Source organism: Meles meles, chromosome 15 (assembly GCF_922984935.1).
Source record: "Meles meles chromosome 15, mMelMel3.1 paternal haplotype, whole genome shotgun sequence".
In the NCBI taxonomy this organism is placed as follows: domain Eukaryota; kingdom Metazoa; phylum Chordata; class Mammalia; order Carnivora; family Mustelidae; genus Meles; species Meles meles.
The window spans coordinates 64,492,960-64,507,281 of record NC_060080.1 but is presented as its reverse complement, the minus strand read 5'-3'; the positions used below and the strand labels follow the sequence as shown (position 1 = coordinate 64,507,281).

The window sequence follows — 14,322 nt, the reverse complement described above, 5'->3', positions numbered from 1 at the left end:
CCTTCCAGAGCTAACCTTTTTTTTGACAAGAAGCATACAATGTATTTATATCTTCAGTGAAAAAGAAATTTTTTCCAAAATGACCAACATTTTCTATGATTTATATACCGTCATTTTCCCCCAAATGATTTGAGGTAGTTTAAAATGTGAAACAGGATAGTTTAATACCCCCATCTTCCGTTTCCCAACCCCCGCCCCACAAATTGGTATATCAGGCAGCTGGGATGTTAATCACTAAATTGAACACTGAATTTGGCTCTGAACTTCTTGGCAGCCAGGACAAAAATTAGACATATACAAGTTGGGCATTTCTTATCTAACCAGCAAGCATGCATGTTTATCCAGAGAATGCTCTTTAGTACTAGTAAGAATCTTTTGCAGTTATAGTTCCCATTTATAGAATTACAATACTGCTTGGTGAGAAGATTTTGAGATTCTTGAGTGTTCTTTTTCAACCGTTATTGTCTACCAGAATCACGTACGTATGGAGGTAGGGGGGGACTATAAAAAAAACTGATGCCCAGGTTCCAAGCAAAGACATTTATTTTAATTGGGATAGCATTATGATACATGTGTACAGATTTTATCATTCCAGAAAGCTCTTTGTTCTCTTTCTCAGTTAGACCCTTTCCCCCAGACAACCACTGTTCTGATTTTCATTACTAGGCTAGTTTGGCTTCTTCTAGAAAGTCACATACCATATAGTCACACAGTATAAACTCTTGTGTCTGGCTTTTTTCACTCAGCATGTTTTTGTTTTTGTTTTTTTTAAGATTTTATTTATTTATTTGACAGAGATCACAAGTAGGCAGAGAGGCAGGCAGAGGGGGAGGCAGGCCTCCCGCTGAGCAGAGAGCCCAACGCAGGGCTCGATCCCGGGACCCTGGGATCACGACCTGAGCCGAAGGCAGAGGCTTAACCCACTGAGCCACCCAGGCGCTCCTCACCATGTATTTTTGAAGTTCATTCATATCGCTGCATGTATTAGTCATTTCTTTTTCTTGTTGAGTAATACTCCATTGTGGAACTACATCATAATTCATATATCCAGTCTCCCATTAATAACTGGGCTGCTCCTGGCTCTAGTCACCATGAATAATAGCTTTGTGTCACAGGTTCTTCTCTGGATACATTTTGTTTGTCCTGAGAAGTGGAACTGCTATTTCATAGGGCAGATGTATGTTCACCTTAATAAAAAGTTGACAAATACTTCCATTTTATACTCCCACCGGTAATCACAGATCCTCCCCAACATTTGCTGTTGGTCTAATTTTAGCCATTCCAACATTTATGTATTAGTATTTCTGTTGATTCCAGTTACCATGTACCTGATAATTAGTATCTGTGGGCACTTTTTCATGTGCTCACTGCCCATCCTGTATCTTCTTTCATGAAATGTCTTGATCCACTTTTATGTGGATGATTGTCTCATTTTTCACTGAGTTGTAGGTATTCTTTACACATCTATACTATGGATATGTTCCAGTGTGTAGTCTGTCATTTATTTAACAGTGTCTTAAGTGAGCAAAAACTGTTATTTTTCTTTGAAGTTCAATTTATCATTTTTTTTTTCTATAAAGAAACCTGAGAAAATTTTGTCTATCTTAGGGTCACAGGTTACTATACATTTTTAAAAAGGCTTTTAGTTTTAGTTTTCATTTTGAGTCTGTGAGCCATGTCAAATCATTCTGGTGTATGGTGTAAGGGGTTAAGATTCCTTCTCTTACATTATAGAGAGCCAGCTGTCTCAGCACCTCAGCACCATGTGTAAAAAGAGGTTCCTTTTCCTAATTAAGTTTCACTGGAATCTTTTTCAAAAGTCCCCTGACATTGAGAGAAGAGGAGAGAGTCCAGAAACAGACCATTACTTACAATTTCTTTGTCCTTATACCAGAGCTACACTGCATCAATTACTGTAGCTTTACAAGTTCTGAAATGAGTAGAAATCCTCCAACACTTTTCTTCAAGAATGCACTGGCCAGGGGCGCCTGGGTGGCTCAGTGGGTTGAGCCTCTGCCTTCTGCTCAGGTCATCATCTCAGGGTACTGGGATTGAGCCCCGCATCGGGCTCTCTGCTCAGCAGGGAACCTGCTTCCCTCTCTCTCTGCCTACTTGTGATCGCTCTTTCTGTCAAATAAATAAAATCTTTAAAAAAAAAAAAAAAAAGAATGCACTAGCCATTTTAGGTTCTGTCCCTTTCCATAAAATTTAAGAACCAGTTTGTCAATTTCCACTAAAAAGCACAATGGGATTTTGATTGTGACTCTACTCAATCTAAAGATCAGTTTAGGGGAAACACACTGGAATCTTCGAACGCATGAAACTGATACTGCTCTCCATTTATATAGATCTTTAATTTCTCTCAACAGTGTTCTGTAGTTTTTTTTGTGTACACATCTTACACATTTTCCATTAAAATTATCTCTAGATATTTTAAATTCTACTGTAAATATCATTTTGTATATTGACCTTGAATCTTGGGATCTTTCTAAATTCACTTTTTAATTCTAGTAGTTGATAGATTCTTAGAATTTTCTACATCATTAATCATGTTTGTGAATGGAGTTTTACTTCGTCCTTTCCAACATGAATGCCTTTTATATCTTTTTTTCATGCTTTATCACACCTGCCATGACCTCTAATACTACATCAAGAGTGGGCATTCTTTGTTCCTGTTCTTTGGTGGAAAATATTCATTCTTTAACCATTAAATATGATGTTAGCTGAAGGTTTTTTCCTAAATGCCCTTTATCAGGCTGAGGATATTTCATTGTAGTTTGTTGAAAGAAAACAAAATTTAAGTCATGGATGTATATTAAGTAATTTTTTGGGATCTCCTGATCGTATGATTTTTCTCCTTTACTAGTGTAAGGAATTACATTGGTTTTTGAGTATGAAATCAGCCTTTTGTCTCTGGATAAAATCCATTTAGTCATAATGTGTTGTCATACTGAATTTGATTTGCTATTATTCCATTAAGGGGTTTTTCTTATATTACATTAATGAGAGATCTTGATCTCTAATTTCTTTCCTCATAATATCCTTGGGTGCTTTTGTTTTCAGGTCATTGTATCGGTTGGAGGTGTCTATTTTCAGGAAGTGTTTTACTAAGATTTGTCTTTCATAATTGTTCAATAGAATTTAGTAAGAAAATCATCTGAGTCTAGAGTTTTGTTGTAGGAAAATTTTTAATTATGAATAATGAAATTATTAGATTTTTTTCTTCTTATGTCAATTTTGGTAATATGTATCTTTCAAGGAATTTGTCCATTTCATCTAACTTGTCAAATTTCTCAGCATTATGTAGTTCATGATACTATTATCCTTTTAACATTTTCAGTATCCATTTTGATGTCCCTTCTTTCATTCTTGATAATGGTAACTTTTTAGTTTCTTTTTCTTTTTTTGATAGTCTAGCTAGATGCCTATCATTTTTATTGATCATTTCAAAGAACCAGTTTTTGGATTTGTTGACTTATCTACTGTTGATTTTTTTTTTCTATTTCATTAATTTCCATTCTTCATTTCTTTCCTTTTACTTACTTTAGGTACTCTCTTCTTTCAAGCTTCTTAAGATAAAAGCTAAACTTAAGTCTCTTTTCTAAAATGTATAGTGGGGCGCCTGGGTGGTACAGATGGTTAAGTACCTGACTCTTGGTTTTGGCTCAGGTAGTGATTCTGGCTTCATGGGATTAAGGCCCGTGTTGGGCTCTGTGCTCAGTGTGGAGTTTTCTTTGTGTCTGTGAGTACTTTTGTAAATTAACAGAGTTTGTTCTTTTCTTTTGTACAGCCTCACAAAACTTCCTTACATATTATCTCTTACATATTGTCTGCAGCTTCTTTCATCCTATAGTGGCAAAGCTGAGTAACTGTCACACAGACTGTCTGCCCCAAAATCCTAAAATATTTACTATCTGCCCTTCAAAGGAGAAGTCTGCAAACCCCAGCTCTAAAACCACTCTAACAGAACTATAATGTAAGCCACATATGTAATTTTAAAGAAAATTTTAAATTTTACTTAATATACTCTAATTAAACCAATATCCAAAACATTGTAATAAAAGTTGAAACATTTTACATTCTTTTTTTCATAGTAGGTCTTCATAATCTGGTGTGTTTACTAACAGCACACCTTAATTCAGACTAGCCATATTCCAAGTGTTCAAGTCATATGTGGTCAGTGGCCACTATATTAGCATAGCTCCAGAAATTACATCTTAAACTTAGATACCACAATCTACCTTGATCTAATATACCACTTCATATATAATGTAAAAACCTTGTGAAAACACACTTCCATTTATCCCCTATCCTTGTTGCTATAGTTGTCATACATTTCGTTTTTTGTGGTTTTTTTTTTTAGATTTTTAAAAAATTTATTTATTTGACAGAGATCGATCACAAGTAGATAGAGAGGCAGGCAGAGAGAGACAGAGGGAAGCAGGCTCCCTGCTGAGCAGAGAGCCCGATGCGGGACTCGATCCCAGGACCCCAAGATCATGACCTGAGCCGAAGGCAGCGGCTTAACCCACTGAGCCATCCAGGCGCCCATACATTTCATTTTTATAAAACTAATTAATATGATTCCACAATCATATTCCACAATGCAATTAACTGTGGTGCTTTAAATATCAGTTTTATTTCAAATTAAAGGAAGAAGAAGTCTTAAATATCCCATTTTGAGTTTACAGTTGGTTCATTTCTCTTCCTCCTGGAAAAATTCCTTTAGGGGCACCCAGGAGGCTCAGTCAGTGAAGTGGGAAATTCTTGGTTTTAACTCAGGTCATGTTCTCAGGGTCCTGAGATCAAGCCATGTGTCCGGGGAATCTGCTTGTATCCCTCTCTGACCCTCCTCCCATTCCTGCTCTTTCTTACTTTCCCTCTAAAATACATACATAAATCTTAAAAAAAAAAAAAAAAAAAAAAAGTCTGATTAACATTTATTGTACTGTAGGTTTCCTGGAGGCTAATTCTCTCACTTATCTGTCTGAAAGTATCTTTATTTCACCTTTACTTTTTTTTTGGTGTGGGGAGAGGGGGAACTATATTTTACTTCTGAATTTATTAAACATTTTAAAGTAATTGCAACAATAACAGAGCTCCCATGTACCCTTCACTCAGCTTCCCCAATGACCATCCTATAACCATAGTATAATTTTTTTTTTTTAAAGATTTTATTTATTTATTTGACAGAGAGAGATCACAGGTAGATAGAGAGGCAGGCAGAGAGAGAGAGAGGGAAGCAGGCTCCCTGCTGAGCAGAGAGCCCGATGCGGGACTCGATCCCAGGACCTGAGATCATGACCTGAGCTGAAGGCAGCGGCTTAACCCACTGAGCCACCCAGGCGCCCCCATAGTATAATTTTCAAAATCAAGAACATATTATTACCTACCTTATTTGGTCATCAGTTTTTACATGCATTTGTGTGTATGTTCCTATGAAATTTTACTACATGTATAGAGTAACCACCACAATTACTCTACAGAACTGTTCAATAAAGAAACTCCCTTACAAAGAAACTTCTGTGTGTTGCTTTATAGGGGCACCTTCCCCCTTATCCTAATCCCTGGAAAGCACTGATTTGCTCTGCATTAGTGTATTTGATATCTTCAGCAAGTTGTTAAAATCAAATTATAAACTACATAACTTGTTGAGATGGGCTTTATTTCATTCACCGTAATGCTCTAAAGATCCATCTGAGTTTTGCATGTATCATAGTTTAGTTCATCCCTTTTTATTAATAAGTACATAGTATCGTGGATGTGGTGTTGAACATGTGAGTTTCCACTTTTTTACCTTTCACCATTTAGTATGTTAGCTATAGATTTTGGTAGGTGTTCTTTATCAAGTTTATAAAGCTCGCTTGCATTTCTAGTGTATTAAAATTACCATGAATGGGTACTGATTTTATCAGATGGTTTTCTCTATCAGTTAATAATACAATCATATGATTTTTCAGCTTCATACTGTACCACGGTGGATGACATTTATTAGCGTTTGAATCAAGACACTGAACTAGTCTTTGACTCCCTGAATAAACCCCATGAGGTCATGGTGTATTATTCTTTTCACATGTTGCTGGATTCAATTTGCTAGTATTTTGTTGAGGACTTTTACATCTGTTAATGAGAACTATTGGTATACAGTTTTCTTTTTATTCTCCCTTTGTCTGGTTTTGGTATCATGGCAGTGCTGACCTCATAAAATGAGAAGTCTTCCTTCTATTTTCTGGAAGAGAATGAGTAGAATTGCTGTTCTTTTTCTTTCTTTCCCGCTCTCTTTTTTTTTGGGGGGGGGTTGTTGTTTTTAAAATATTTGAGAATTCTCCAGTAAAATCATCTGGGCCTAAGGATTTTTTTCCTTTTTAACTATGAATTCAATATTAAGAGTGGTCAAACTTCTCTGCAAAAAGCCAGATAGTTAAATATTTAGGTTTTACAGGGTCACATGGTCTCTGTTACAACTATTCATCTGTGCATTGTAGCACAAAAGCATCACGCACAATACATAAACAAATGAATATCACTGAGTTCCAACAAAATTCTATGGCATGTAAGTTTGAAATCCACAAAATATTTTTCCAACCATGTAAATATGTAAAATTCATTCCTAGTTGGTAGCTCTACAAAAACAGGTGGTGGGCTGGATTTGACTGTCGACCACAGTTTACCAACCCCTAATCTATTTCATCTTGAATTAGTTTTGATTATTTGTGGTTTTCTAAGAATTGGTCCATTTTATCTAAGTGGTCATATTTTTGTGTAGAAATGTTCATAGTATTCCCTTATTTAAATCCTGTAAATGGTTGTGGAGTCTGTAGAAGTACTTCTTTCTAGATATTGGGAGTTTTTCAATTTTATTGGTGTTTTTCAAAGAATGAGCTTTTTTCTCTTTTTCTATTGTCAGTTTCACTGATTTCTGCTTTTTTCCGCTATGGATTTATTTTTTCTAGTTTCTTGAGATGGAGACTTCTCTTTTTTCCTAGGTATTTAATATTATAGATTTCTAGCACTGTGTTAGATATATTCCATATATTTTGATATATTTTCATTTACTGAAGTATGTTTTTATATTGGGTCTCTGACCTTTCAGAAAAATGTTTTTAATTTTTTTGAGATTTCATTTATTTGTGAGAGCAAGCTGGGAGAGGGACAGGGAGAAGGAGAAGCAGGCTCCCCACTGAGCAAGGAGCCTGATGTGGGGCTTGGCCCCAGGACCCTGGGATGACCTGAGCCAAAGGTGGACACTTAAGCAGCTGAGCCACCCAGGTGTCCCAAAAGAATGTTTTAAATTTTCAAGTGTTTGTGGAGATTGTCCTATTTTTTCAGCTTGATTCTTCCTTTATTTTCCCTTTTCTTTCTCTAGTTTGTTTTTAACCCTTTCCTTTTTTCCTAATGTAGTATTTAATGCTATAAATGTCCTATTAAGTCCTGATTTAACTACATCCCATAAATCCTCATGTGTTATATTTTTTGTTTAATTTTGTACTTTTTTATGAGACTTCTTTAGATACCTTGGCTATTAGAGCTAGGTGTTTGAAGATTTCTTTTCCATTTTCTTTGTTACTGATTTCTAATTTATATTACCATCTGAAAATACACTTTCTATACTTTTTAAATTGTTAAGGCTTATTTTATGACCCAGGGTATGATCTGTCTTGCTGAATGTTCCAATGGCAATTGAAAAGAACATGCATTCTTCTGTGTTGAGGTGGAATTCTCTATAAATATCAGATCCCATTGTTTTCTTGGGCCAGTTTTTTCCTATAGGTTAACTAGTTATCTCTCCTGTAGTCTGTTAATTGCCTAGAACAGGGTTTTCTACTTAGAAGGATGTGGGGTATTGCCTTTTCTTAATGCATGGCAATGATGGGTCAGTAGGCTCCTCTCCACACTATCCCTTGAGTCTCCACAGCATCTGCTAGGGAGGGAGAAGTACCACCTCAGTTGTTCAGGCTGGAAGTGGTTGACAGGGCTGTGTCTCATAAATAACTCCAGTGGGAGAGGATACTGCTTTGTTAGTGTGGGGATGGTCTTGCTGACAAGGCTCTGCTTTAGTCTCCTCAGTGGGGAGAGGTAGGTGTGCTCCCTGGTTAGCAGAGAGTGGCGATACATTGGAGGACTCTACTCTCCACTTTCTACACCACCTCATGGGAAGTGGGAAGGGTACAGCTTTTCTCACGGTATTCATCTAGAGTACAACAGGTATAGTCAAAGTATTCCGAACTGTATACTTGCCCTCTGGCTAATCCATTGTTTAAAGACAGCAGGCTTTTCTTGGACCTTTTTGGTCTGTGCATATTGCTGTTTCAAACTGTAGACCACATTATAGCCCAGGCTGGCTTAAACAGGCATTAAAAAGGAAGGGGTTTGGAGTGAGACTAGTGGCTGTGTCCTTCCTTGTGTAGTAAAGCCCTTATCCAGTCTGCCTCCTATTCTACAACTTGGAGAAAGTTCTGTTAGTTGCTTTTGTCTAAAACATTTTAGTAGTAATTAGAAGAAGGAATTAAGTTGAATGTACTTACTGTCTTGTCTGGAATTAGATGCCCCTCATCTTCACTGTGGAGGGGCTAACTAGATATGGGATTTTTCATTCTGAACTTAAAGATGCCGTTTCCTGTCTTCTTGTTTGTTTTTTTCTAATAAGTTGGCAGTTACTCTTATCATTGACATTCTTGTATGTGTCTCTTCTGGCTGCTTTTAATATTTGCTTCTCTATTTTTGGTTTTCTAGAGATGGCTGTCTTTATGTTTATTCTGCTTTGGGTTCATTGAGCTTTTTTTTAATCTGTGGGTCAATAATTGTCATCAAATTGGAAAAGTTTCAGCTCTGATTTGTTTCATGCTCTTATTCCCTCTTCTCCTTCTGAGATCCAAATACATGCAAGTTAAAATTCTTTTTCTCACAGCTCTTTTCTGAAGCTCTGTTTTTTTCAATTTAGTCTTTTATTTTGCTGTGCTTCAGTCTGATCCTTTGCCTGGCCTCTAGTTGATTATTAAACCTAATTGGTGGATTTTTAATTTCATGTACTGTATTTTTCCATTCTAGAAGCACTTTGTATTTCTCATTTCTCTGCTGAGTCTTCCAATCTGTTCACTAGTTATGTTTAACTTTTCATTTAAGTCCTTGAACATACTTACATAGAGGTTTCATTGTCTCTGATAATTTTACCATCTGGGTCACATCTATTTCTCTTCTTTTCACATTTTCCTGTTCCCTGTGTGGTAAAGTTTTATTATGAACTGAATATTGTGGATGCTAGTCAGTTCTTGAAACTCTACATTTTACTGTATTCTCTTAGAGAATACTGACTTTTGTCCTGGGAGGTATTTATTAGTGGGTCAACTTGAGTCATGTCCTGACTTCTGTTTAGGCCTTTTGGAGGCTGATCTAAGGTAAATACCATCTGAAATTGTAGCCGAGGATCTGGGTTGTTTTCCTTGCTTCAAGAATCACAGCCTTGGGGCGCCTGGGTGGCTCAGTGGGTTAAGCCACTGCCTTCGGCTCAGGTCATGATCTCAGGGTCCTGGGATCAAGCCCCACATCTGGCTCTCTGCTCAGCAGAGAGCCTGCTTCCCTCTCTCTCTCTGCCTGCCTCTCTGTCTACTTGTGATCTCTCTGTCAAATAAATAATAAAATCTTAGAAGAAAAAAAAAATCACAGCCTTGTTTCTGTATCTGATAAGTTGCTTCATATATTTTGTCCAACTCTCTTATACTGTATTTATTCACAGCAGGAGGGGAGGTCAGATGCCCATTATTCATAGCCAGAACTAAAAGGGGTGTTGGTATTTTTCCTGTCTCTAACTGACTCTGATATGCATTCGAGGCTAGTAACTTGCTCAGAATTCAAGGTTTCTCAGCAGCATCACTATGGACATACAGAGCTGGGTTAAGGAGCTGTCCTGTATGTACACTGTAGCACAAAACTGTCACAGGTTGAGAAACTATACTAGCAGAGTAGATCACTGCATACCCTAAACCCCTGCAACTGAAAGTGTGCTGAGCCAGCCAGCTACACTGGCATTACCTGGAGCTTCTCAGAAAACAGACTCTAAGGTCTCACTCATGTCAGACCTTCTGAATGAGATCTGCATTTTAACAAGATCCCAAGATGATTTGTATGCTTTTTCTAATGTTTGAAAAACTATGCCATAGATCAGACTTTTTCTTAGAGAGCCAGATAGTAAATATTTTAGGTTTACAGCCTAATTTTGTCAGAACAATTCAACTCCACCACTGCAATATAAAAGCAGCCATAGACAATACATAAACAAATGAGCGTGGCTGGGTTCCAGTCTTTATTCACAGAACAGGCAGCTCGCAACACTTTTACAGCCCATGCCACAGGTTCTTTTCCAAGCAGATCACTCAGTGCACTGAAGACAACTGGTAGTTAAATCCTTGGGTGAGTGCTTTCCCATTTGATACTAGTTGTTGTCACTTACAGAGAGACTGGGTACGTGGGTTACATAGTAGACAATTCTATCTTGAAATTTTAGTAGCTTGACTTCTACTCTTACCTAGATGGGGTGTCATCCATTTCCACAGTTAAGTTATATATAAATGCTACTGAAGTCAGCTTACCAGTGGACTCAGCCTTTAAAAATAGACAATTTGATGGCATTATCTTTCATTGTGGAAGAACAATGCTTGAGTTCACAGGAGTAATTATTTGCACATTTTGCCTTTAGCAACTAAAGCTGACAAAACTTTTTTAAGTAGGCTCCATGCCCACATAAGGCTTGAACTCATGACCCTGAGTTCAGGAGTCACATGCTCTACCCTGGGCCAGCTAGGTGCCTCTAAAGTTGACAGAAATTTAGGAAAATTGTGATAGTGTATCTTTATTAGCTCTCAGGTAGTAAAGAGTAATTTAGTTATTTGACTCTCAACAGTTTCTTCTAAGTAGAAGAGCTAAGTGCCTTTAAGACATCTATTTTATTTTATATACCTTATGTAGAAGTAACTTCTTATCTTCTAAAATTCTGTATCCTTAAAGTGACTTTTGTGGGGTAAAAAAGGCTCTTTGAAGAATGGTTGTTTAGAGGTCGGGAAGGTAGCTATTGTGAAGAATGATGGTACTACATCAAATGAAGATTGAAATATTTTGTCTTGTTTATAAATTTCTTCTCTTCCAAGTTACTTGATAAATGGTACAAGGAGAGGGCAGGCCAGGACACTAAAGTAAAGCAGAAACAGAACAATCTCCAACAAGTTGAAAACAGGAAACTGATTCTCGGAGCTTTGGCCAATAGGAATGATGTTTTTAAAAAATATTTAAGAAATTCCTGGAACTTGCATGTATCAGTATCTATTCAGTCCATAGTGGTTGGTCTGTTCCTGGAGCAATTCGAAGAGATATGCTACAGTATCCACCCTGGGGCGGTTTCCTCGGGTTAGAAATAGCCTCTTCCCTTACCCAATATGTGGCATGTATATTGGGTAAAGGGTGCCATGTCATGACAAATGTTGGGAATCACTATATTATTTTTAGATCTTTTAAATTTTTTATTGCAGTAAATTTTGCATACATGAAACTTACCTCAACTGTAGGGTTTAGTACTGCCAAGTGTATTCATACTGCTGTATAACAGATCTCCAGAACTTTACATCTTGTAAAATTGAAACTCTAGACCCACTAAATACCAACTCCCCTATGCTTTGGCAACTACCGTTTTACTTTGTTATTCTGACTACTTTAAACATTTTGTATTAGTGGAATTATATATGTCCCTTTGTGACTGGCTTATTTTGCTCTGCATAATGTCCTTAAGGTTCAACCATATTGGAGCACGTGGCAGGATTTCTTTTAAGGTTGCATAATATTTCATTATGTTTATACCACACTTAATTTAATTATTAATCAATAATTAATAATATAATTATACATAATATAATTAAAATAATTATTAATATATTAATATAATTAAATTATCCATTCATCTACCAATAGATATTTGTTTCTCCCTCTTGGCTACTATAATGCTATGATGGGTGTACAGATATGTCTGCAAGAAGCTAAATTGAATTCTTTTGAATATATACCTAGAAGTAGGATTGCTGGATCATTTGGTAATCCGACTTTTAATGTTTTGAGAAACCTTCTATATTGTTTCTCTTAATGACAGCACCATTTTATAGTTCTACCAAGAGTATACAAAGGTTTCCAGACATTTTCACCATTTGTTATTTTCTGTTCTTTGGATAACAGCCATCCTTAAAGAGGTAAAATGATCTCTCACTCTGGTTTTGATTTGCATTTCTCTTACAATCCATGATACTGAGCATCTTTTCATATGCTTTTAGAGAATTGTCTATTCAAGTCTTCTGTACATATTCTGGATAGAAGTCCTTTATCAGATAAGTGATTTGCAGAATTTTCTCCCAATCTGTGACTTGTCTTTTAATTTTTTAAAATGATGTCCTTTGAATTTAATATATGACAACTATTTACCTAACCCTAGGACACAAAGATTTTGTTTTTTTCCTAAATTTTTTAGATTCTAGCTATTATATTTAGGTCTAGGTCTGCACTTTCTGTATAAAATGGAGGTAGGGGTCTTTTTTTTTTTTTTTTTTTTAAATCTTTCTGCAAGGATGTCTAGTTGTCTCTGCATCCTTGTCAAAAATTATCTGTCCCCACTGAATTGCCTCGGTACATTAGTTGAAAACCAATTGCTCATATACTAGAGAGCTTTGTGGTCAGTTTTGAAATGGAGAAGTGTGTCTTTCAACTCAGTTCTTCATCAAAGGACTATTTTCAGTCCTTTGCATTTCCAAAGCCTGCTAGGATTCTGAATGAGATTGTGTTCAATCCTATAGATTGGTTTGGGGGGGGGGGGGTGGAATTTTTTTTTTTTTTTTGCTGGATAGTAATTGCCCTATGCAATCACAGTTCCTGGCTGGAGTTGCTAAGATCTGAGTTCACATATACTAGATCCTTGCCATAGGTCAGCTGCTGATTCTTCCTGAGTTTACTCATTATGAAGATATCCTCCTTCCTACTTCCAGAGGTAGACTGCTTGATCATACTTGCCATATAGTGTGTTCTAAGTCCCTACCGAAGTACAAGGTTAATGTTTATCTTCATGAGACTCTGGCAGAATCTCTTCACAAATTTTGTCGTACGCTTCTAGACATTCCAGCTCAACACTGTATTATTTGTAGAGCCTGCTTGTTTCCTTTTTGGCTAGGAGACTAGAATGAGCATCTTTTCTTGGATCAACTTTCAGGACAAATAAGGATTTTAACCAGCTGTCTTCTCAAGGTCTGTTATTGGAAGACATCATTCTCTGGAGCCTGGGCAGGAGACTGCTCTGAGGACATGGAGCACTGCCCCCACCATCTTGTTCGCTGTCTTGGCTCCCTTGGAATCACTAATTATTAATGACCAAAAAGCTTTCTAATTATGACTGTCTTGCCAAGAAAATTTAGTTTTCATATTTCATCATATTTTTAGAGGATAAATTACTTATGAAACAGCCTATTTCCTGATTTAAAAGGGCCAATCAGTTTAACTAGATTTCAGTTGCTTAATGTGGTAAGTACTTTTGTAAACTCTTATAATCTAGGATCCAGGACCTAAACTTCTCAGGAAAAATATACAAATATTTGTTCTTTTTATGTAACATGTTGTATTTAGTTACAGAATACAAAAATACTAGGATAACTCAAACCTAACAATAGACATATTTTTCTTTCTATAGGGAAGCACAAGAAGACAGAAGTACTGTAAGTCTCAAGAAATTCTGAATGAAATAAAAAGTTCTTCACAACAATCCAGCAGTATACAATTCCCAAATTCATTTTATGAATCGTATCAAGATTCTGCCAGTCCAGACATAGTCAATAATTTGAGATCTTCATCTTGGTATACATATACTTCTACAACTGGTATGGAGGTAACAGACTTTACTCTTAGTGAAGAGATGAAGGCAGACATGTATTGCTATGGCTTCATCATTCTTTTTCTTTTGACTTTAGTATGTCTCGCTTTATATTTTCTATGACGATATCAAATAAAATCCTTTTGATAATTTTTAAAGTTGCCACTTCTTCACAGAAATGTTACATTCTTATTTCAGGATTTCCTTCCAGACATTTTCAAGGTAATTGGCTTGTAAAAAGAGAATACATTTTAACACAGTAAGTTTGTGGACATTCTAAAAGTAAGATTGCTTTATGCTAGAAAATGAGTGTCATGATACAGTTTGGAAAATACATTTTTGGCCAAAGGAGCAATTTAAAAAACAATGTTATTCATAAGGACAATTTTATTTTATTTTTTTTAAATATACCTAGAAGAAGAGAAGTAACAAAA

The 14,322-nt window shown here is 36.3% G+C and overlaps 2 protein-coding genes and 1 pseudogene across 7 annotated transcripts in view; 1 reads left to right on the top strand and 2 right to left on the bottom strand.

The window, feature by feature from the left end:
* Positions 1–14,011, top strand: part of VRK2 (VRK serine/threonine kinase 2) — a 119,033-nt gene extending 105,022 nt beyond the window's left edge. For all 6 annotated transcript variants that reach the window (XM_045979378.1, XM_045979377.1, XM_045979380.1 and 3 more), the window contains one exon: positions 13,709–14,011. In XM_045979378.1, the coding sequence (XP_045835334.1) occupies positions 13,709–14,011 (303 nt within the window). The remainder of the gene's footprint in view (positions 1–13,708) is intronic.
* On the bottom strand, positions 7,952–13,633 carry LOC123926143 (annotated as a pseudogene).
* The window catches only part of FANCL (FA complementation group L), a 113,327-nt gene continuing 112,984 nt past the window's right edge, over positions 13,980–14,322 (bottom strand). The window contains exon 17 of the mRNA XM_045979046.1: positions 13,980–14,118. Coding sequence (XP_045835002.1) covers positions 14,083–14,118 — 36 coding nt within the window. The 3' untranslated portion in view covers positions 13,980–14,082. The remainder of the gene's footprint in view (positions 14,119–14,322) is intronic.